We start from the raw sequence: 25,400 nt of genomic DNA on the forward strand, positions 1-25,400 counted from the left end.
TTTAATTTAAGTATGAAATCAAAGCATATAATATAGTATAATGAAAAATATTAAAAGGAGAGAAGGTGAAGTCTAAAAGGTTCTAAGAAAGATATGGGAATAAAATTAAAATAAAAAATTTATAATAAATACCAGGAAGAAAATTCCAAAGCTGCTTCTTACCAATAGCTCCAATTCAAGTAGAGGGGGATCTGCTAAATTCCATTCACTACTAAAATCTGTTTTAAAATGAGACTAATAGCAGGTAAGCTGGATTTATTTGAAATCCATGCATTACCACAGTTCTGCTGCAGGGCTGGGACACAGTGCTGCTGCTTGACACTTGGAACTTTCAGTGGGGTGTCTCAAAAGCCAGAAAAGGTGGCCACCCCAAACTAAAATCACATCCTAATTATACTGGTTAACAAAGCTACTTTAAATTTGATTGCACTTTTCCGTATTTTTGAAAAGTAAAACCTGCTTGCTGTCGGGGGGAACTAATGGAGTGTAAAGCCATATGCTATTCCAGACTCTTTATACATCTCCCTGTTTTCCATTAGGTTTGCCAGCTCCCAGTTCCAAGCTAAGTAGGGTTCCCTTCCCTTACCATCATCAGCTTGCTCAACTGCTCAGTCTAAAAATAAAAACACCTTCTTGCACATAAGTTCCAGGGTTGTAAAATCCAATTTTTGAAATATACCAGTGCAGTAGTAGTTTGCACATAATCTAAGCAAGTGCCAAGCAAGCAAAATAGACATATAGTCTCCTTTGCCTCAAACAATTTCTATCTTACTCAGAACTTGCAGCCAGCAAAAAAAACTGCTTCTCCTTCTTGCATCAGACAGCACATGAAGTAGGTGTGGCAGCAGAACAGTAACTGATGTAACTTTTTGGGAAAAACATCAGCACAGATCAGGATTTAATCTTCCTTTCAGCTGCTGCTGCCAAAAGTATGGGATTCAAACCAAGAAGGTGCATTATGGATGATGCAAACAGTGGTCGTGCTGGTCGTTATTCTTTGTGAAGCCTGACCATTACTTTCCATTTCAAACTGTGCAGATTCTTTTCTTATAATAAATTTTGTTGCAAGAACATGTATTGAATCTTCTTTTTTTTTTTCCCTTGAAGTAAATATCTACTATCTTGAGATAGCAGCCAAGTCACAGCCCTGTGAGATGCTTTACAGCACTGCTTCTGTGGTGCTTTTCTGCTGCTCCCCACAGTAGTGTGGCATGAGGAGCCCATGGTGAACAATTTCTGGGAGGTAAAAACGAGTCTTGCTGTCTTACTCAGCAAGAACAAGACAGTGACATAGCCTGTCTTCAAATTCTGTGTTACTTAATTATATAGTTTTGGATGAAGTTACTTTCAAGTAAAGGAGATATTCCCTTCTGCAACTGCTATACCTGGGCCATCATGGAGAATTTGTGTATTGACCTTGGGGGCAGATCAATTAATGTTTAATTAGTTTTTAGAGAAAACAGCATAATCTTTCTGCATCTACTGATCTAGATTTAGAACATTCACTGCCTTTACCTGTGGAGATTTTTTTATACAGAACTTGTTATAAATAAATGTTTTGCAATCAAAGTATTTATGTGTTGCAGGAAAAACACACTGGGCTAACCCTCTAAGGTTTCTTAAAAATATAAAACCAGGATATTATGAAAACCAAAGTGTTCCTAATATCTCTTGAGCACTATAAATTTGTCATGATACATTTTTTATGGAAATTCAACTATTTTATTAGAATGTGGTTTAGATTTTTGCATTCTGATCCACATCTTTCTCTCCTACTGTCTGTTGTGCACCAACATTCAATTCTCTGCAAGCAACATCTGATGTATTCTTCAATACATGTTTAGAATTGCCTAAAGGAAAAAAAGAGTTCTCCTCCTTAAACACAGTTTTAGTTCTAAATGAAAGTCCAAAATGCAGCTTACTTTCTTTCTCTGCTCTCCCAAGCTGGCAATAAAAGAGTGAGCTGCAAACACGCACCACATGTACTTTAAAAAACAAGCAAACTAGACAATAAAAACTGTAACACATCTTCACAGATTTTTAAAAGATACAACACAGATTCACTTACACAGTTTAAACAAGTTGCATAAATACTTGGAAAAACTTGCAAAATGAGAAAGCCGTCCAGGCCCTGCAAATCCTGAAGTTTTTGACAGTTCTACATCTGGGTAAGTTGCTACTTTTGTATACACAATTATTTTCAACATTATTAGCTTTCCAGTGTGATCTGCTTTATACTTACATTTCCAAGACCATAACCATGTTGGCTTTTTCTTCAAAGGCATCTACACATTGGACGAGTTTGGGATGATGTAGACAGTTCATGATGCTGATTTCATCCCTTATGTTCTCTTTTTCCTTAGCAGAATAGGCTTTGAAAAATTTTCCTGCCCAAACTTTTCCAGTCTTCTTTTCAACAAGCCTAAAGACTTGTCCAAATTTTCCCCTGAAAATATATAACTATTTCCATAAAATGTTTTTGCAATGTATGGGCTACCACAAATAGCAACATTTTACTAAATATTACAGCACAACCAGTCCATTCTGAAATAAAAGTGTCTTAATATCAATTATTGTTCTGTAATGATTTTGTGCAGAGTAATCTGCAAGAACTCCTGAATGAATACCACATTTAGAGATACCCTGCCATTCCAGTGAGCAAGTTTTATATGAGTGTTCAAAAACTGGACTCCTACCAGGCTTTAACTCATGTGACTGAAGTCTTTCTGCACAGTTTTCTATAGGTTGTAGACCTCTGAAGGGGCAGCAGATGAGACATGTCAGGCATAGGATACAGGTGAAATTAGAAACTGAAATGCTCAGCACTGTTATTTCACATTGCTGGATATGTACAATTCTACCTCTACGTTACACTTATCAAGATTTACTAATGACAGCACACAGGATCCCCTGGCCTTCAGCACAAATCACTGAAAGATTATCATGGCATGCAGTTCACACAGCCACGAGTTGGAACCCTGGGAAACACAGCCAGGCTAATCACTGACCTTCTCTTAGCAATACTATTAATGCTCTTTGGGATTATGACCCCTGTCAACAGAGATTCCAGCCTGTGGGCAGGATAATCTTATTACTGCTAATGGATATAATGGAAATGCAAGTACACAATGTGTATCTTTTTTTTCAGATCACTTTTAGAACACTGACAAACAAATGAATCCTCTAGCTTTATTCACTTGTGGGCTCTGTTTTCCTTGCCACAAATACATCTAAGTGCCTATTTAAAATTATCAGTTAATAAGAGTAAATGATCTTTATGGAGTGGAAGCCAACATACATTAAAATCTATTTAGCAGGAGCCCAGCTGGAATGTTGAAAGTGCAAGACACCGTCAAAGAACGAATGCACGTGATCTTTATCATTGACTGGTAGCCTTGAAAACTGTGTCTTCAAAAGCACAATACAGTACTTACGATCCCAGCCTCTCTTCAATGTTATAGACATCTGACACCTTTTGTTCAGTGTTGATTGTAACCGTTCGATATTCCACCTCTGTTTCTTTCCCCTCTAGAAACAGGTACCAAGGACCATGATTAAAACCTCCAGAAAACGTGAATGAAAAGCACAGACTTGCATTTTTCCTGTTTAAAATATGCACTTCTTACCATCGTCAGATAGCTCCGCTTCATCCTCTTTAGGTTCTGTGATGAAAATAAAAACACATGAATAACATTTTATATAGGATATGGTAGTTACATAAGACAGTCAAATTATTCACAGTGACATGGACAACTGATAGATCCTATGGCAAAGCAGCAAAAAGCAGTCAGGGAGTTTGTGCATTAGCTTTATAGTTAAAATCTCTTCACCACTTCTACAGGAGTATTAACTACACAATCACAGTCTGGTCACCATTTCTGAATACATCAAGTTCATGTGGTTTGCAGTACTTGTCTATCACACCCATCTAGTAGAAACATCAGCATAGTCCATCAGTTCAAAGTGACCTAAGAATTACCTCTAGGAATGCCTTAGGGAAATAGAAAATAAATTTAAAATATTAAAATCAATAACAGTTCTGGTTCAATGACAAATCTTTTTCTAGCTTTGATATGCCTTTTTTGGATTGCAAAGCCAAATGTTAAGCAAGTCTGTACATGAAAAAGATTTCTTGCAAAGCATCCAGACAAATTTTTCAGACTCAAGATATCAATAAAATTTGGACAGCAAGCATTTCTCTGAGCATGGCTGAATTTTGTAATCATTGAGGTTCAAATGGAGCCTCAGTTCTGCAGCCAAAGACAGGCAACATGTTGGCAAGCCCAGTGACCTAAGTCAGAGTAAAAGTTGACCTGAGTGTCCTGATTTTAATTTTTAATTTTCATATACATGAACTGCCAGTAGCACTGTTTTGTGTATTGCTCCCTATGTTGCCTGCAGGTATGAAGGGAAAGGGGGTATGGCTGGGATGTTTTTCTATATTACTGAGATGGCTTGGGCTTGCTCCTAAGACCTGTGGCTACGGCCAGTAATTTGAGAAACTGCAAAGGCAGTTGCACAGTGACCTGTTCAATTCTCCCTGTAGCTGCTGAAGCTGCACTTTGCCATTGAGGAGTGCAAGCCTAACCAAGAGATTTATCTGCTGTGTGAACAGATTTATGTTATGAAACATTAATTCAGTACTCTGGGTGCTGTGAGGTGCTTGAGAGTACAGTTATACAGCAGATGAGAAGAAAGCAACAGAAATAAAGGGTGCAGGGTGAGCAGAGAGCTGCTCTGGTGCATCACCCTTTTACATCCAACACATAATGCTGCATCTGTGTGCTGGTAGCAAAGCCAATCAAGCAGATATAGTCTGTTGCTAAAGCCTTTCTCTCTTTCCTCTGGGGTTTGTGACTCTTGTATGCTCCAGCACAGACGAGCTGGTTTGCAGAGATCTACCAGAGGAGCACAGAGGGAAGCGAGCCTTCCCCACCCGGGGTAGCTGTCCTCAGATCTTCCTCAGCTACAAACCACCCTTCCATGGAGCACATCGCATTTTCCTCCCCTTTTAAGGGCTGCATAAGGGAGCTGATCCCAGCCACGCTGCCAGTAGTTAATGTTTGCCAAATACTGATTAGGCAAGAAGTCAGTTCCCTGTTCTGCAGTGACATGGTATTGAAGCCGTGAACTAGAAACATTTTGGTCCACCCATGGAAGCCTAAATTATATAAGTGGAACGTATCTGAGCTTGGTAAGTGCTGCGTAGCTGTGCTAAAACCTTTCTCAGAAGTAAGTCAACAGTACCAAATATTCCTCAAACATGGCAATGTGCACTTTAATCTGTTGTGACTTACAGCCTTATCTTAGTAGCTGTTTTCTTTAAATGCACACTGAAAATTTAGCCATGCCTTTCTTTGCTATGATTATACTGAGATTGCTAATATGCTCTGGCCATCTTAGTATGAAAATCAGTAATCAAACTTCCTGGCAGCCACAGAAAATCCCTGGTTACTCAGCTAAGTGTTTTCATAGATGGCAGCTCAAAGTCCTGACTTTGGCAGGTGCTGAACACATGCATTTTTCACTGCTTTTAATTAAAGCACCAGTTATATTCACACACTTGAAAAATCACTCTTTAGATGACTTGCTCTTTTTTCACACTAGCTGCAGTATCAAGAATTGAAATCAAGAAGCCATGGGATTGGGAGCACAATGATAACCCGCCCTCCTTAAAACAGAACACATTATCTTTTCACTCAACTTTTTGTTGCTTTTTTCTGTATGTATCACAATGGTTCATACACTTTCTAACATTTTTTTACTAAATCTATACAAGAAAACTCTCAGTCTTAAAAATAAAAATAGCTTGTTTGCTTTGGTCCAGTACAGATAGTGCTTGCTCTAGGAAAAACAAATACAGAGAAGAGTCAGGTCCCCAACTCTAGAAGGTGTTTGTCCAGTAACTAAAGAAAGAGGGCATTCAAACACAGGAAATTTTTTTTTTAAGAGCCCGTACCATCTATTCAATTTTATTGCTACTCTTCATGTTATTTTTCCTCCCTTTGAAGAGAAGGTGCATTTTCATTTAGAGTGGGTTTTAAATCTTACAAATAGTAGGAAGTCAATTCTCAGAATGCATCCAATTTATCTCTTAAGGAGAAATATGATTTACTTTTGTTTAGAAATGTCTGTTGAGAGGCTTACACAGTTGTGTGATGCTGCATCACTTTGCTATCATTTTGTCTTGCTTTGGCACTGAAAGATAACTTCACAAGGGCAATGTAGAACACTTAAATCTCCAAACCCCTACATATATAAGTAAGGAGGGAGAGATACAACATACAGTCCACTCCTCAAAGGCAGGAAAAATGGCAAAATACATTATCCCTGGTCCGGGATTTTTGCTGAGATGACTATCAAAGTTGTCTACAGTAGGTAGATGTGGGTGTGCACAAAAATACACAAAATCAGTCTCTGGTTTTGAAAATAATGCTGATATTTGTGTGTTTCAAATTTTAGTACCAGTTTCTGAATAATTTCTGCAATGATCCAACTCTGCCTATTAGTCCTTTGAGAAGATCTTAAGCAAAAATTAAGAAGTAAAAGATACTGAAAAATATTTTTCAAAGTACATACAACTGTAATCAAAAACCTCAAAAATATTTTTAGCATCCATAAAGTGGCAAAACCAACATGCTAACTCAGATAGCCTTGAATTCACAAGATGAGTGTACTAGAGGCAACAGGACTGAGGTGCTTTATCATGCTGGGATTGACAGCATGGGAACTACAACTAGGTATGAGATGCCAGTTCAGTTTCTGCTTCATATTCTGTGCTTGGCTAGCAGCAAGCACGCTTACTTTTTCCAAAAGCTAATTTGGGATAGTGTTTATGGCTTGTTTTTCCATGGCGTGTCCAGTATAAACTATAATGAATCCATCAGTGTATTTCAGGTGATCCACCAAACATCATTTTCCAACCAGGCATGGACTGAATGTCTAACGTGTGAAAAGTTTTGTCTCCCATTACCTGTGCACTGCAATGCAGAAGTCTGTCAGCCAGCACTCACACAGCAAGCCAGAAGGAGAATTATTGCTTGCTTTCACCAGGCAGGGATTTGAGATCCCTGAAGCCAAGTTTCCACACCGCAGGCATGCAAATCTTATGTTCTCAGACACCCACACGGAGTCTGGGAAGGGCCTTCAGCACACACAGAGCCAGCACAAGCATTGACCGCACAGCGGCACATGCAAAGGAGTGTGTGCAGCTGCCTGGCCTCACTAAGGAACTGTTAAGATAGAGTTTCATTGAATTTAGATATTTTTTCTCCTAAGAACTAACCTTCTTGTTTCTCTCCAACCTTAACCAGCTCAGATTCTTGGCTGGGCTCGCTGGTGCCATACACGTTGGCAGCCCGCACACGGAATTTGTACTCCCGGTCAGCCTGCAGGTCCTGCACGTTGAAAGAGGTGCTGCGGCAGGTGGTGAGGTCTGTCCATTTGTTGTCCACTGAGTTCCAGATCTCCACGGTGTAGGACTGCACTGCACTTCCACCATCATAGGAGGAGCCATACCAAGAGAGAGTGAGGGAGGAACTCCGTATGTCTGATGCACATGGTGTTCCGGCAGGTGGGTCTGGCTTATCTGCAGAAACATAAGCAAAGCACCTTGGATGAAATTGTGAGGATGAGAGACGGAACTACCATTAGGCTATAACTGGCCCTAGCTAGCAGCCCTTTTCTTTCCATTCCTTTGCTCTGCTTCAGACGTTGGTACTGCAGGAAGAAGGAGCAACTGGACCACAGACAGATGTACATGAATTACTCAACAGGGCTCCCAATCCCACATTGGCTTCAACACGGGTTGTTCAGTTCCGTGGGCATCTGGCTAAGCCATGGTGAAGCCTAATGCCCTTCACAGGCATCATTACAGAAAGTGGAGACTAAAACCAGTCATAGCTATGCCTGCAATCTCCCACAACAGTGCAAACCACTCCTTGGTGATCTTCCTTAGAGGAATATCCCTGTAACAGTCCCATCACTGTGATGCTCTTTTTTCAGTTCCCTTCATCTGCTTCCACACTTCAGGGCTATTGATAACCTTTCGCAGCCTCATAATGTGCCACCCATCCAAGCATACCTGGGTAGCAGACATACTAAAACCAGTTTGTTGGCATGAAAACAAGACCTTGAAGGGTGACAACTTTGTCTGCTAACAATTTAGTGAACAGCTTCACCTATCTGCAGTTTTCGGAAGCCTACTGCACTTTTTGGTAAGAAAGAATTCAATTTAGAGTACATCATTTCGATATTGAGAATTTTTTAATCTCATACATGTTTTGGAAATTGTTGAGGAATTGGAAGATAAAAACTTCTGGTTTTCCTCAGTTAAAGGCTTGCTCCTGCAGACTTTATTTGCATTATGAGATCAAATATTACCAGAACCTGGAGTGCAGATGAGCAGTCAACTATGAAAACACCCGATAAAACACAAAAACCTTGCAGTTATACAACTTTTTCAAAGTTAAGTTTAATGATTAGTTATCAAAATTAATGTTCTTCTAAGACGGAAAAATGACGACTTCTTAAAAAAATTACTGATTTAGAAAATAATTGTAGGAGTTAAGCACTTCAAAAGACTTTAAAGGGAACAAATATCTTCCTTGGAAATAATCCTCTCAGAAATAATCTAGCAAAACCTACAAAATAATGATGATGTTGATCTGGATGAACTAGTGGCCAAAGGTTGAATGAGAAATCAAAGGATGGGATAAATGAGACATGATGAAAAGAGAAAGCCAGGAAGTGTGAGATCCTACAAACATTGGTTACACTGGACATGGACTGATAAAAATCTTGTCCCAATTTGCTCGTTAAAACTGCTAAAGGACATTATCACTTTCTCCTCAGGAAAGGCAGAGCTGACAAAGCCACTTTCTCAGCAATAAAAACATCCAAATGCTGGAGAAAACTGTTGTGGACTTCGATCAAAGCCTTACTGTGGCAGACTATATCAGTTATCCCTCCATACTCATATAATTATTCCTAGGAAAATCGCTGAACAGACAGAAATAGCCACAGTTTCTCACAAACATGCCTTTAGTTCTTGGACAGAGAAACCTCTCCTCTGACTGCTGTGGTTTTCCTCATAGAGAAGGAAATTGGGATAGTCTAATCTGACAATTAAATATCAGTGCATTATTTGGAAGAATGTAAGTTTCATTGCCCACTGATTTCCCTTTAAAAAAAGGTTTTTAATTCCTTTTAGTTCAGTTGTGATGAAAAATAGATCTCCGTCCACAACTGAAACACATTAGAAGATATATAAATAGAACTTGTTAAGTATGAGGGAAAATACTGTGAGGGAGGAAGGGAGATGGACACTAAGTTTGCCACTGCATTCAGTAGAATGCCCAGGTGGAAGAAAAAGGGACTGCCAGAATCTAGGTTATCTTTATTCATTTTGGCAACACTTAAAACACCATTCCACTAGGAGTCATCATTATACAGTACATCTCTTACTAAACACGTGTCAGAGACCATATATCCTTAACCCCTGGAATTGCTTATTGCCCTGCTTAGTTGTCACATTTTCCTCACCTCATTTCTGGCAGAATAAAAGGGACTAATAAGCATGATTTTATAGTGTAGATATAATGAACTCAATGACAGAGGGGTTATATGGTTTGTCTATGATGAGAAAGAGAGATTGTAGCAAAGATGGGGAACTGAATCTTCATCTCCTGGAGCCTAAACAGCAGCACCCCTCTTCCCCATACCAGTCCTGCCTCAGCCTCCTTGGAGCTGCAAGAAGTAAGAATTCAATGCTCACTCTGTTTTCAGTATCAGAACCCCTGTACCACACTACAACCAGAGAGCTGGTTGCATGGCACACAAGGATTGTATGATTTCAGTCAGACAGTGGCAACAGCCACCTTTTTTTTCACTACAGCTTATTACCCATGCAGACCTTGTTGGGAATGATGCTTAACCAGTCATCTGTCCTTTTCAGAATCTTTGCAGAAGAATATTCAGCTCTGTGTCTTGTTTCCCTCCTATATAACCATTACTTTATCATCTCAAGATGCAGATAGAACTTGAATAAGTATTATCCTAAATCCAAACAGAACTAGAGCAGTTCTGAGAGCAAGAGGAAATACTTGGAAGAAAAAGCTAAGCCAGTAGTTCATCACCTTACAGAGGTATCTGTTCAGGATTGTCAGTGTAGTGGCTCTCTGACACCTCTGTGCACACAGCTCAATCTGGATGGTATGTGTTGGCTTAAAAATAAAGTGTTAGGTTGATCTAATGCTCTGCACTGAATTTTATATTGAAGGACAAAAAAGAGTGCCTATGTTTCAGTATTTGCAGAGCATGGTAGCCTGCTTCCTGTGCAGGACATGAAAATACATCTCCCATTGCTGACTTTCAACACACTTCTGTTTTCAAATGAAACTCTGGGCATGATTTATCACTTGCCCAGCCCACAGTTACCTCTCTTTCCCTGACTCACCTAGATAACTGCAATCCCTTTGGCCAGCAGTTTACAGAAGCAAGGCTTAGGTATGCGAGTATTGGAGAGAAAACATTCATGGCCAAGGGGACATCAGTGGCAAAGGAAATGCTACATGGCTTTAGACTAGTATGTGCTAGCCTTGGGAATATTTCTACTTTCCTAATAAATTTTTTCCAGTAGGCAAAGATGAAAACCTGCAACCCTGGCTGGGCTCTATAGAGCCAGAAAGATGCATGTTTTTGTTTGAAGTCTACCATGTGCCACTGCTTGCAGGTCTGTTCAGTGCAGAAATACTGGGTGGTAGCTGCTATGGGAGATCATAAACAGGAATGAAAACCTAATCTTTGCTCTTTATTAGTATGACAGATGTATATGTACCATTTTACCATGCTTAAAAACTATTTGATATCAGGCTGGATGGTATTCTACAGCTCTGCACATTCAGAGAATCTGCAGATGGTCTCTCCATATGCCTGTTTTGTTTCTCACAGTTTATTCTATGGGGATTTTAAAGGTTACCGTGTATTCTTCAGTCTATATTGAAAGCTAGAATATTTTGCCAAACTACATTCGCTTCTGGAATATGAAACCTCTATCAGCACAATTAATTGCTTCCAATAAAATTATCCTGTGGGTTGAGGAGGGATGTGGGAGACAAGCACAGTTCCCTATTTTGTCGTTTTGTTTTAGTGTTTAGTATACCATTAATGTCTCTGACCTGCCCATCTCCAATATTTCATTGCATGCCATGTGCAGTCTTTGACACACACAGACATATTTCATACTTTGCCTTATGTTATGAGAGCTTTACATTGGCTTTATCGGACCACGATTTTGTTCTTCCTATTTTGGACCAAGCCATAGCTATGAAACAACATGTAAACTAGAAGGAAGGGAGAGTATTGAAAAACGAACTGCTTCTTGTGAACATTTCTATAGGAGAAGGAATTAATTTAAAATATTGAACTCTAACTTCAATTTCGCTGTTACACGCAACAAAAGAAACCCACCATAAGATGTCTTAACTATGTGAAACTAGGGGTACCCCAGTCTTGGCTAACTTACAGCACACACATAAAGCCTAAATTAAGATGTAGTTAAGCGTTATGATATTCTAGATTGTCGTGGTCAAACTGGCTGTATCCACACAGTCCTGTTGAACTTAGTCAGAATCCTACAAACTCCAATGCCTTTGCAGCAGACGGTTCTTACACCTCTTTTACTAGGATGCCTGATCACCTCATTTGCCTACTGGTATGACTGCAGAGGCTAATGAGGTAGTTGGAGGTTGGACAGTTAAATGCTAAGGGGAACTCAAGCACAAAGCTCCCCACGTAATCTCTTTAGGAATATCAGTAGGGCTGCCCCAAGCTGGCTTCCAAAGCCTTGTGGCAGGCAAAGGAGATGGATAAGCAGCTAACTTGGCCTCAAGCCTCACTCAGGGACTATTCTGCACAGAGACTGCATTGAGTCACAGACTCAAGCAGCACAGAGGAGACAGCAGTAGCAACTCCTGTGTGCCATAAGCCATGCAGAAAGGAGGAAGAGGGGAGTGGAGGTGACATGAAGGAGGTGCTTTCTTCCCTTTGTGCTCCAGCAAACTAGGCACCCTACTTCTCAACAAAGGGAGGCATAAATTACCAGTACCCCAGAGCAAGGAGGACAGATTCCAGTTTACTCTTTGTGGTATGTGTTCCTTGGGGCAGATGATAAGGTCATGAGCTGGCCTCACGTGAAATGTATAAGCCACTTTTAAGACCATACCAGGATTGAAACACACACTTGTTATTTACTCCCAAATTGAATTCAGCTGCACTCCTTCCTCAGACAAGTTCTTGGAAATACTTTGGTAAACAGGTTTTGATATACAGCCTGAAGTAACCTTTAATTAATTTGTATTTGTGCACTCTGAGAAGCATAAAACATAAGCATGCTTAGCCTTTAAATCATTGCTATTTATCAGACAAATTTGACTTGATGTCCTTGCTTTTTTTTTCAGTGGTGTATAACCCAAAATTCCTTCTGATAAGGAAAGGGATTTTCTCACTTTCTGCATAGGAGGCAAACCCAGAGCTCATCCAGGACACCCACATAACATGAAACTGTGCAATCTAGAGCTCACTGCCTTTTCCACATGGCTCAGTTTACAGAGCCTTCAGAACACAAGAACCATTCCAAGAGACCAAAAAAGGCAGCAATCTCCTTATCTGAGTGCAGGGAAATGGAAATTGTTCTGCTACTTGATGTGAGGGTCGGGCTGAGCCAAAGATAGGGCTTGCTGTGCATTAAGAGTTTGGAGGGCCCTGGCTCTTAAGCAGTGATGTTGTTCCAGCAGAAAGCCTCTGAAAACTGAGAACAGCACAACCACAGCCTCTGAAAAGTGTTTTTTTTTCTTTTATGAACAGAGACAGCACTGAAGCAGTGTCTCTGAAGTAGTTTTCTTTATCTCTTCTCAAAATTGGTTTGTTTTCTTTCTAAATTCAGTTATCATATTACTGTATAATACTATTATTAGCTATTGTGATATTTGTCTGCCAGATAAAGAACAGACAGAAAGAAACAATTTAATTCCATCCCACAAGCTGTTTAGCCAGAGAAGGTATTTAATATGCTGCAAAAGCCAGTTGAACACTGTCCATGCCGACAGCACTGGCAACGCTTTCATTTGAAATCCATCAGCAGGAGAAAAGCAAAACCATAAAAGGTCATAACTGAACTCGGCATTATCGCTGACAGGGCTCAGGGTCATGGCAGACCTCACTGCTTTCCTTGGAAAACTATGCCCTGTAGCTCTTTTTCCAAGGGAGAGGAGTGCTACAAGTCGATATATTATTACCCCTTAACACCCTGTAACAAGCATTAACACCCTTCCGCATGTCAGTGTACCATAGGTTTAGGATAAAATTATACTAGAAAATGCCTGTGTTCTCCTGCAAAACAACACGAGAAACTGGAATGAACAGAAATTCTCTCCTAATGAAACATGCTCCCTGGCAGAGCGGAGGACACAATGGTCAAAGTTCATTAGCTCAGAGTTTGAATTTCACACCTCCCCTGTAATATACACTGCAGACTGCTCTCACCACATTGCCCCTCCTGACAACTCTGACATAAAACTAAGTTATTTAAAGACTGCCCTTTTGAGACCTGTGGATAAAGTAGCTCACAAATACTGGTGGCCCAGAGCATCACTTTGTGCTGTTGGGGTAACTGAGGCATAAAAGAGTAAAATGACCTCGCCCAAGGACACACAGTCGAATGGAGCTGGGGATGAAACCAGAGCTCGCCACTCCCACGCAAATGCCCTCAGCACAAGAACATCTCCTTCTGCCACAGGCCTAATGGAACAAACAAATACATAATGCATTCTCAGGAGCCTTTTTCTAAACCATCTGCTCCTGTGTCTGAATCAACAAGCTGTTCGGATTACTCATGTGCTACACATTAGGTATCTGTTTTGATAACTGATTGAATTAGAGCTCCCATACCTGTCCACTGAAAGGCAGAATAAATTTGAGGAGTTTCCCCAGCAGGACTACCAGCGGATTAGTCTCCACTGGAGTTCGGATCCTAGGAACCCTATGTTCATGTGCAGGAGTTGTGATGAATCATCTTTTAGTAACTAAGACATTCCTATCATTTAACAGCAAGTAAAATACAGGAATTTTGTTGTGAGAAATAATCATTATATTTCCTTTTCTTTGTTAGAAAAAAAGGTGAAGGTAAGTATCAGGCAAAAGTAGTTATGCAGGGAGTTCTACTGAAATTTCTCCCAACACAAATGACACCGAAACCAGATGGCCATTCAAGGAATAAACCTGGATTAGTTTATCAGCACTGATGCATAGGACAACATAAGCTGGTTTTCCTCTACACATTGTTATCTTGCTGTGAAAATTTAATTTTGATACTGCTGCAGAGTTTTGCCACCAAGTATTAGTTACTATGCTGTTGAACTACAACAGCAGCAATATAAGACATCTCTTCCTTAATTGCCAGTCTAGTTACCCTTTAACCATAAAACCAGTGACAAAAATCCTCCAGCAATCCAGAGGAGTTTAAAAGGTTGAAGGTTAGAGACTGAGTCCACCCACATATTCTTACAAAATTCTTGACCCGACTGTAAACAGGGAATCACATGGATACTGCAAGATATAATTTGATGCTTCTCAAAAGAAGCAGCTTCAGAATCATTCATGTTAGCACTTCTGAACTGCAGTATTCTCTGTCAAGTGTCTATGGTTGTTCCACTTCACTATCTGCTTCACAGATGTCTGCACTTACTTGTCCAGAGAGGGAACACAGTTTCTGCCCACCGCTGGCTCCACTCAGGCTGAGCATTGAGCACTGAGCCAGATTTCTCAGGCACTCACACAAAATCCTTGTAGAGCCACTGTGAGCTGTTGCTTCTGCTGCCACATTTCCTTGTAATAGAGTTTTAGGGCAGAGAACAAGTGCTAATATAGCTTGCATATATGTGACTTGTTGAACCAGAACCAAGCCCTTCATAGGAGCGATTCATAATCCTACCATTATGTTCAATGACTATTGGAGTTAGTGATGATCAGACCTTGTTCTCATCTAAACTTGTATTTTCTCATTTCTGCTTGGAAAGACTGCTCGTACAGATTCTGCTAAAGGCATGGAAGTAACAGGTTCCTCACAGAAAGTAACTTCTCCATCCCAAATCAAATAAGGAATGGAGCAGAGGAGCAGGCATTAGTGAATTCTTGCTATACTACTTGCATGCCTGTGTGCATCATGCCTCTATATGTGTTCTTGAGTACTTGCTTTATCACTTTCCAACAGTGCATAAAGATGCAAAACACAGTATGTACACCAATGCTTAGATTAATAAATACTCATAACTACTAACTTTAGGCCTCTAGGGGTCTAGTGACACTGCTCTCTTTTTTTGCATATATCTACCATATAGCTTACTAATCACCATGATACTTTCATATATATATTCATATATATATATATGTATATATACACACACACTCACACACACACAATACCACACCAGGAACTATACAAATCTAAGGGATTTAGACAAACAAGGTTGATCAAAATCAGCTTCCAGGTAGGTAGTACATGTGTTTCTACTTCTATATTTAAGAAAGAAAAAGACATTGCTAATATCCAAAGTATTCACCAAACACCAATCATCAGAAAGCCCTTGTATATTAGTGACTCTTTGTTATAGTCTCCAGTACAAAAACCAAGTTCCTTTTTCACAAGTGGTTACAGATTGGGGTCTATCACATATCTAAAATGTTCAGAATCATGAATTTGATAAATAGGTCCATGTACATCCAATAAAAAGTATGAAAGGAATGAATATTCCTTGCTGTCACTGTAGAGTGAAGGCTCTTCCTTGCCTAAATCATTCCTATCTTACACTAAGCTCATCAGTGGCTCATTCAATAGCTTTGGCAACTCAAGTCCAATCTGACACAGCTTCTGCTGTAAATCATTAGCTCTGTCTCACATCAGATCATTTTGGTTTTGGAACAGACACATGATGCAAAATGTCCCTTGAGAGATCACTCAGCAAGGAAATAGCTTATTTAAGAGAGCTAATCATAACAATAGAGAAGAGCTCAACATGCACATTTTGGGACTAGTCAAATCCTTCAAAAGAAGATGTTGCTTAACTTGAATATCTCACTTCTACTGCATGTCTCCCAGTATTATTAATGCTTATAAAGACAAAGTTAAAAAATGAATCAGTGTAAAACTCAAGGCTCAGTTCTTGTGTCTGAGTGCTGTGTGCTCATCACCACACCATCAGTGAAAAAGTCTCCTCTAACGTGTCTACATATCAGTGGTTTTGGTGTGTGGACTGCAAACAGCTCACACTGGAGGCTGAGTGTAATGGACACTTTGTTCATTGATACTCATTAAAATTGCAAAGGAAAAAAAATCATTAGAATAAAGTTGAGTTTCTGTCAAGAGCACCTTTTTCCATGGCCCAAACTGCATCAAATCATATATTATTCAAACGATTTGTGTCGGAACCTCTGTGCAGTTCAATTAAGATTGTAGCTAAAGTCTGACAGTGCGAGCAGTTAAATTTAAGACTTTAGGAGCCAAATTCAAAGGAATGCAGGGTATCTTTGTTTCCCTAAAGGTCATTATTAAAAATAATTTATAAAAATTGTACCCAGATAGAGTTTACAATCTAGGACTCAGGGTTTAAATCATAGTAGGATCATTTCTGATTTGAATCCTGGCAAATAAGCCTTTGTCCTGTGGTTGGAGGTTAAGTCAATAATGTTATTTAATGGGGTTTTTTTTGTGAAGAAAGGTGTTTGATAACTGCAAGTATAAAACCAAGATCTGGGATGTTCTTAAATATCCTCAGGAAGGTATTTAGACCTTCTGCTCAAAGCAGGATCAGCTATAAGGTCAGATCAGATTCTTCAGATGCTTATCCAGTCTGAACTTGAATACCTCCAGGGATGGAGACTGCACAGTTTTTCTGGGCAACCTGTTCCCTGGCATGTGTTACAGTCCAAATTTGATTTGAGAAATGCTTATTGGAGTCTTTCGCATGAGAAGCTTGCCCATCAGCATGAAGGCTTTGCAAGCTGTAAGAGGTAATAATAAAAGAAATACTTCTTTATTAACATATTTATTTCATTTTATATTTTAACAAATGTCTTTGATTTGCCAAACTTCAGAACAGCCAAGCCTGTTAGCTAGCTCTTCGAGAAACACAGGACTGGGTCAGCTCGACACACTCCTCCAGAAAGCAGATGTTCTGTATTTGTAGTTTCCCTCAATACATTCAAGGCTCAGTTGTGGACTTTGGTCAGGCAGCAGCATTTTGAGCACTCAGCATACCCATGGATGTGCCTTTTACCGCTAAACTTACAGGGAGGCAGCTCACACAGAGTGTAGAGCCTTATTATAAATAGCTGAGGCAGACAGAGCTGATCTCTAGCACCAGGACTTTCTCCACAAATGCTTGTTATGAATGTGGAGTTAGAGCAGGGAGGGCAAGTTTCTTCCCAGTACTTTGGATGGAGCAGAGAGAATGGACAGGCAGGAATTTAGGACTAAGAATGAGCTTTGATAGAGTCAGAAGTCTCAGGTTCTGTATATTCAGAGAAACATATCTTACCTATTTTGATTGGCAGGCTTTGGAGAAAAGTACTTTCCAATGTTCGTGAACATTTAACACCTTTAAAGGTGCAAACAGTGTGAAGGGTTTTGTTTCAGTAGTTCTATTCGAACCCACTTCCTACAAGGAAGACATATTTGCTCCCTTTTCCCACATTTTTGAGTACCCAGATGGAAAAGTCTGGCCTTAAAATGCATGTGTAACAAACTAGGTGTCTTGAGGCCTTGTCATGCCTTCGGCAGTGCTGACATCAGCGAGATGTCTCACTGAAGAGCTGGCAATTTTACAAGAGAGAATTTATTCTTTTTAGTTGGAAAGAGATAGCTTGTCATCAGCCAAAACACATGGCAAACTCCTGCACGTTGTAAGGATTATTCACCCAACTCTCCCAAAAGCATCTCTGGAAATCTCACTGTTCTCTGGCACATTTCTTAGGGAAGAGCAAAGCAGGAGGTTCAGATGTAGCTTTATAAGGTTATAGAATTCAAAGACTTTCCAACCAATTAACTCCAAAGGACATAAACCAGTGACTTATATAATAGTGAGTCAAGGCTCACACAACAACAAGATAACAGGAATTGTTGGCCTAGTTCAGCTGAAATAATCCATCTTGCCCAATAACCTACTATAGTCAGCAGCCTGCACCGGTTGTCTAGGAAAGAGTGAAAAGAAGGGACACGTAAAGAGCAATTATTCTCCTGCCATTCTTCTAGCTGCTCATCAGCTGTGTTGGGGCTTTGGAGCCAAATGCTGCACCCAAAACAATGTATATGATGATTGCTCAAGGACCAGTTTTTCCTAGTGTTCATTTTTAACTGAGCTATACTTCTGACCTGCACAACCCACTGTTGGAAGGGGTAGTACAATTTATCTGTGCATCATGTGAAAAATTACTGATTCTATTTTCTTCTATTCCTGAATTCTCTGGCACGTTGCTGGAATCTGCTTGATATTTATACTCATTCATTCAGCTATCTTTTAAGCCACAGACTGGATGAAAGAAATTCATTTAAACAATCAGGAGACCTTTACTGGCAATATGTAGAGCACTGTGCAACCAAGGGACATTCACTCTGTAGCAGTGGATATTGTACTTGAAAGTGTGATTCTACTGTTAAACTTCATATGTTATTTACTGGATTTCTGGAATGAATTTCCAGTTCAACTTGGGTTAAACGCATTTTGCCATTGATTTCATTGGGGTCAGGTACTCGTCTTTGGCCTTATACCCGTGTTTCTTCCCCTGCTCACAGTCCCCATGGCTGCCAGCACAGCAGAGCCAGTGTAACTACAAGTGGTGACTGGGATGCAGCCTTGCTGGTGGAACTATAATTCATCCAACTACCTGGGGGGAGCTCTGCCCCACCTTATGTCATAAACCCCCATGCAGGCCACAGGTAACAGAACCCAGAGACAGCCCCATCCCATGGATCAATATTTTACACCAGTCGCCATCTTTGCTTGTAGAACTTCCCTAGATTTCCCTGGAAACTCTTTGCTGTGCAGCCACACTGAGGTGGGTTCATCAGCCCTTTCAGACCTAGATGTCACAGCTCTAGATTTTGGCTGATACTCCAGCTAGCCGGTCTAGAACCAGGCTGCACATTTATCTGCAAACCTACTGCAGCCTACAACTATCTGCAGCTGTCCACAGCCTGCTGCAACAAACCTGACAGCCTGGAAGGGTCATCTGACAAAGCTATTTGAAGCTTTAAGTTACATGTGGAAAAAATATAAAGCTCCTACATATGAAGAGCTTCATATTCCAACCAGAGTGCCTCTGTTCCCTGCTTTCTGTCACTGTAAAACAGCAGACAATTGTAGGAATTTAAATTAAAAGGACAAAATGTCCCTTCCCCAAGCAACAGGATGTTTTCAGTTGTATAGACTTTTAGAAACTACCTCAATCCATCCTGAACTAACAGTTTTAAAATTGGCAGTTCAGCAAACATCTGGATGCTGCAAACATTAAATGGGAAAAACAAGTGGTATCTAACAAAAAATGGAGACAGGAGCTGTTTTTATCTTGTGGGTGGATTTTTATTTTTTTTAAGTCTGAGCTATTTATATCTTCATCTGGAATTGGAAATTTTTCAAAATAAACACAGTATAGCCCTAATGAACTTGCTTATAGTCCTTATTACAATGTCACTGCCCAGTCCAGATATTTTTTGAAATACTAGTTTTTTATTTTAGTGTTTTTAACTTATCTGATTATTTTATTTAATTTGTTGTGTATCCTTATATGCAATTCAAATGATGTCTGAAGAATGAGTATATATATAAAATATTATCACGGACTTACCAACAACTGTAAGGTTGACTTGTGCTTGTCTACTGCCGAGTTTGTTCTCTACAACTAGGGTGTAACATCCACAGTGTTCCTGCTTTGTCGATGATATTGTTAGCTTGCTGCTGTTTTCATCATTCTCAATTTTAATATATTCATTTTCTTTAATCTGCCAAATAAAAAAAAAAGTTATAAATTTCTTCATATCTGAAAGAGCCTAAAATGTTATCATATTTAACATTATCTGCAGATAACTATCACAGAAGTGAAAAAGTGCAGCTGCTAAACTGCGTAATCAACACAAAGCATCTAGAAATCCAGTGGAACATTATAATGACTCCAGTCCTGCAAAGGCAACAGGGAGCATTATTGTTACTGGAACACCACTAAAGACCAGGAGTTTCACTTTTCTAATTTCTCTTTGACAAGCTGAAAGAGGAAACTGTGTAATTGTCAAAAGAGCAAAGTTTGGTCTCACGTATCTCACAGAAACCACAGTGGACCAGTGGTTTAGCCCGAGTTCATTTGGCATTCCCCTACAGAGGCCGAATGTGCAAATCATCCATGGCTGTGACTTTTGCCCTCTTGTCTTAACCAGCCTTATTCTGTACCTCCACATAAACCAGAGCACACAGTTTCTTGGGTTTGAACAATTAAAGATGATGTTGACTGAAATGGAGATGTAATGCTACAGCTGTGCAGAGAGACATTCAAAGAGCAGAATGAGCTTCCCTATAGCATTTTTCTGCAGAAGCGAAAATCAAAATCTCTGCTGAATACCACAGGCATATTATGAACTAGTTTTTAATTGAAACAGAGCTATCATAGTATAAATGGCCAAGGTGACTTAGATTTTAATCAGTATTAGCTTGAGACATGACAGATTATTTAAAAAGCTCATAATGCTACACTGCAATTAGAGAAGCTGTACACTGCGTTCTTATGAAACAGACAACATAATGTCAATGCCCTTCTTCCTCCCACCACTTCCTTCTTAGATAAGTGACTCTTACAAGTCATTCTCAGAATTTCATTAAAAATGAAGACTATTTAGTTTGCCTTATCTTGTCTCATATATCCAGAGAACAGAAATTAAAAGTTTAAGAGCAGGACTTTCTCTGCTCTTTCCTCAACTGAGATACTACACATGCACTGCCCTATGCCCAAAAGTAACCTGAGAAAGATTCTCCTACAATAATTCAGACAGAAAATTACCAAATGGGATTATGTAGGATTACAGTTTAAATTATACTGAAAGTTGCTCTGCTCTGCCCCCATACTTGTGAGATTCTAAACTCCTTATGTTTTGCTTCATTAGAATCAACCAAAGGGTTATAGCAGAACTAGATGTGTCTTATTTAGAGAAAGCCCTGAAAGGATGCTTAGTGGCTTGCATTGGTTATGGGGAACATGAAACTGGATCCCTGTGTTCCCTGGCTTTGAAAGGCTTTCCCCTCTTCAGCTGAGCACAGTTTCAGCATCCCTCCACTACACTGCTACCATGTACAACAGCATGGGTCACAAATTTGTGACATTCCCTTTCTTCAAGCGAAAGGTATTTGTCTGGAATATACCTGTGAGTGGCTCTCTTGCACCTGAGGGAATATGAGGAAGGAATGTGGAGAGGACAAGTTCCTTGGCACACTGCAGCAAACAGTGGAAGGGCTGAAATCGCAACTCACCTCCTCCTGGGTCTGCTCAAATAATGAGTATGAATAACCCCCAGCAAATTGTTAAAACACTTGGCTGATTTTCACTTTTAGGATTGGAAATGGAACAGAGCTGAAATCAACCACATTTATAGAAGAGGAAGAAATCCAAGCATAAAACAATATGTAGTGAAGTATAAGAGAAAAAGAAAGCAAAATAATGGTGCAGCACAGGACATAGTAACTGGCTCCCCATTTAAAGTAATAAAGGAGAGATTGCTGCCCTCACTTGTCCTCCTACAGTTTTTAGTAGCCTTCCTGAAGTTTTTTTTCCTTTTCTATCTTATTTGCCATAATGAACCATATAAAAATTTTTATGTAATTTTAATGTATGTTTTTGCAATACTTTGCGCCTCATAGTGAATAACTAAAAAGAAAGTATAAAGATGGTAAAAATAGAATTTTACAAAGGAAAAAATATGTCAAATCACAGATTATGGATCTAATATGGGCAATAGGAGCTGCCAGTCTCATCATATAGCTCTTGTATATAAAAAAGGCCTTCAAATCTATGTAAATAAGATTATGGTATTCAAAAATTAACTCAGAATTCTGCACAAACCAGAAACTTATTTTTGAGGGTACATTTTACCTAAATGTTAAGATAGCATTTAGCAAAACCGTACAATGAATGTCACTGGAGCTTCTGAGACCTATTTTTTGTGGAAAGAAGTAGTTAACTACAGAAGAAGTAATAGTCTTGAATAGTAGTAGTCTTGAAGCTAAAGAATTTTAAGAAAATATAGGAGTTCAGGAAAAACCCCCACCCTTTTCCCTAAAGTAAGAGATTATTTGGAGTTAGGAAGGATGGACTCTGGAATACCCTTTGCACTAGCAAGCTGTTTTGAATTCTTTCAGTTAAATGCTGACACATCTGGATTTAAAGTCTAAACTTCCTTCTAGGAGGAGATGTTTTTATTTATGCTCTATAGAGTGCATAACAAGTTCAGAATAAAGTAAACAGAATAGCAGCTCCAGTACATATTTATACTTGCTCTGTCCTAACATGACACTTCATCTTCCAGTTTGAACTTGCATATTGGGTTATTTAATTTAAAGTGGTTTGATTCTAAGTTGCTTCATTATAGCAACTCGCTTCAGGAGCTGCCCTTACAGACACATGTATTATAGTTTAAGTATATTAATTCAACTAGAAGGAACTTTGAACCCAGAGTGTGAGGGCACTCATGCCATGGATTGCTGTTGTGCCTTGTAAGGTGATATTTGTGTTGTCATACAATTCACTCAAGCTTTTTATATGGCATTTTGCCCCTCTGACATAATTTTAGGCTTAGTATCAATGAAGAAGTCATTTTTGAAGAACAGAAGTATCTCCTGTGACAGATACTTTTCAGATACCTATATATTTTCCATCACCTATCCTTTAATTACATAGTCTAAATCTTTTCACAAAGAAAAGGTAATTTGTTATAGGAGGATACAGGCAGAAAAGGGTTTAAACTGTAGGAAGAAAAATTTGGGTTTGGCGTCAGGAAAAAATATTCTCCCACTGTGGATATTTAAGCACTGCAATAATTTGCTAATGGAGGTTGTGAAATCTTCATTAGTGGAACTTTTTCAGCAGAGATGAGGAAAACATTCGTCAGGAATGACATGGACTTTGCCAGTTCCTCAGTAAGGGAGATGGACAAATGGGAAATGGTCATTGGTGCTCCTTTCCAGCTCTACTTTTTCAATGATTGTTAAAGTAGACCAAAAAAAAAAATTTACCTCCTTACGAAATTTCATCCAGGTGCAAGTTATGGGTGCTGTTCCTACCACCTTGGCAAACAGTTCCACTGATTCACCTGCACGGACTTTTCTGTCTTCTGGGAACTGAGTAATCTGAGGAGGAGCAGCTGATGGGAAAAATAAAATAAATAAAATCTCTCTTTAGGTTTCTATACTTTAATTTTTTTAAAAAATTCAAAACACATACATGTCTCAGCTCACCTGTTTCAGAGCAGCATTTGAAATCCAGATTAACAGCTACATGTTGTTTGCAATGAAACAATTCTGTGGACATTGTTAATTCTAGTGGAGTGAAGCAATAACAATCTATCCATCCGAAGTTTGCTCATGTAAAACCAAGCTACAGACATCCAAAGGACAAAAACATTTAGACCTACCACTAGTTCCAAATAGACAGCTTATGAAATTTTTTTGTTGTGTTGGTTTTTTTTTTCAGCAAAACTTATTTTTTTTTCTTTCGCACTTTGTATTTTTGAAGAATGGTTCCAGCTAACTTCTTATCAATCTCCATGTGTGGAGAGGGTCAGCAAACCTACTCCCTGATGTCATCAGCAGCACTCAGAAAAATTTAAGATTCGAGACCTATGAAGATTCTGCTTTCAGTAGCCAGATAGACATTATGTGGAACAGAAACATCATGAGAGACAAGGAAGGAATTTGGTGTCTTTATCCATCACACTAAATTTTCTGGTGAGCAGTGATGAATCATTTTCTTTGTGTACTGCAGTGCTTCTTTTAAACCTTGCCGTCCCATTCATACTTCTCTGTTCCCAAATCAGCCATTCTTCCTCCTCTTCCCTCTCACTGCCTGAGTATCAATAGATGGCAGAACATCTCTTCTGCTAATAGTGCTACATCCTTGTCTCTCAGTTGTGATACTGAGTGTGTCAGACCCCAGTAGCTGCTGGGGTCAGATGCCAGAAATATCATAGGCCAGACAACTCCAAGGTGAAACCTGTACTATTGCTTTATAAAAGCAGCACAATAAAAAAATATTCTTGTGTGTGTGGGTGTATTGGAGGGGAAGGGGGCAGACTTGAGGACATATTGACAGAAATGGTAAGAGGCACTCCCTAATATTAGAATGACCTCACTGCCAAATATAACATTCCTTTCCAAAGCACAGGGCTACTGGGTATGAAAAAAGTGCTTTCTTTTCCTTTTCAATGTAATTAAAACAAAGAGGCCTTCCCCTTGATCCTCTAGACTTTTTCTTTGAAAAGTCTTTTTTAAAATATCTGAAGGAAACTAGGATGAGGCACATATCTGGTGTACAAAACAGCTTGAACAGTTTAAAAGTCTGACAAAGTTTTAAGACACTGAAAGCAGGTTCCTATAGAGGAACTTTCCATGTAACTTTTAATATAGATACCTTTGCCTAGGAGACTGCAAACACATGAACAGGCTAGCATAATGCCAGTGATGAGGAAAAGTAGAATCTATCACCTTGTCTGTGGTAGCTACTCATCCAGAGGTGGCACTCTGTGATACACAGAAAAGTCTCTTTTCACAGAAGGCCAGGGTATGTTGTGGATATATAGAAGGGCACGAGCAACACACTGCTCCTAGTATTTCGTAGGACCCTGTCTCAGACAGACCTTGCTATAGTTTATCTGATAGTAACTTCTTTGCGTGCTCATAATTTGATTCTTAGTACAATGTAACATCACAAACAACTCTGAAAAGGGATTTACCCACCATTTAATCACATATACAAACAAGTTTATTAGGTGAACAGCTGTACTTAATAAATGTGGGTGATGTGCAACAAACTACCTGCTTTTGGAGGAGTCTTTGGAGCTGGTTTCTTCTTCACGGTTGCTTCGCCTAGTTAAAAAAAAAGACAAAAAAACAAACAAAAAGCAAACCATGTTAATTCAAAGGTGAGCTTTGGGGGGCACCAGATTAACTACAAACATCCATATCAATGCCTTGTTGGCACTGGAAAATATAATATGTTCTGCCAGCATATTAAACTTAAGAATTAAAAATACTTTCTAAAAACACTTTTAGTATCCCGAATGATCCTCAGAATATTCACAGTTAAAGCTGAAACTT

At 39.3% G+C, this 25,400-nt stretch overlaps 1 protein-coding gene across 4 annotated transcripts in view; it reads right to left on the reverse strand.

The window, feature by feature from the left end:
- MYLK (myosin light chain kinase) overlaps positions 1-25,400 on the reverse strand; it is a 202,899-nt gene that overhangs the window by 23,677 nt on the left and 153,822 nt on the right. For all 4 annotated transcript variants that reach the window (XM_027637384.1, XM_027637383.1, XM_027637385.1 and 1 more), the window contains 7 exons: positions 25,119-25,169; positions 23,322-23,449; positions 19,897-20,050; positions 7,286-7,588; positions 3,627-3,662; positions 3,435-3,528; positions 2,243-2,446 (listed from right to left, as the gene is read on the reverse strand). In XM_027637384.1, the coding sequence (XP_027493185.1) occupies positions 2,243-2,446; positions 3,435-3,528; positions 3,627-3,662; positions 7,286-7,588; positions 19,897-20,050; positions 23,322-23,449; positions 25,119-25,169 (970 nt within the window). The remainder of the gene's footprint in view (positions 1-2,242; positions 2,447-3,434; positions 3,529-3,626; positions 3,663-7,285; positions 7,589-19,896; positions 20,051-23,321; positions 23,450-25,118; positions 25,170-25,400) is intronic.

Source organism: Corapipo altera, unplaced genomic scaffold (assembly GCF_003945725.1).
Source record: "Corapipo altera isolate COAL_440 unplaced genomic scaffold, ASM394572v1 45, whole genome shotgun sequence".
In the NCBI taxonomy this organism is placed as follows: Eukaryota; Metazoa; Chordata; class Aves; order Passeriformes; family Pipridae; genus Corapipo; species Corapipo altera.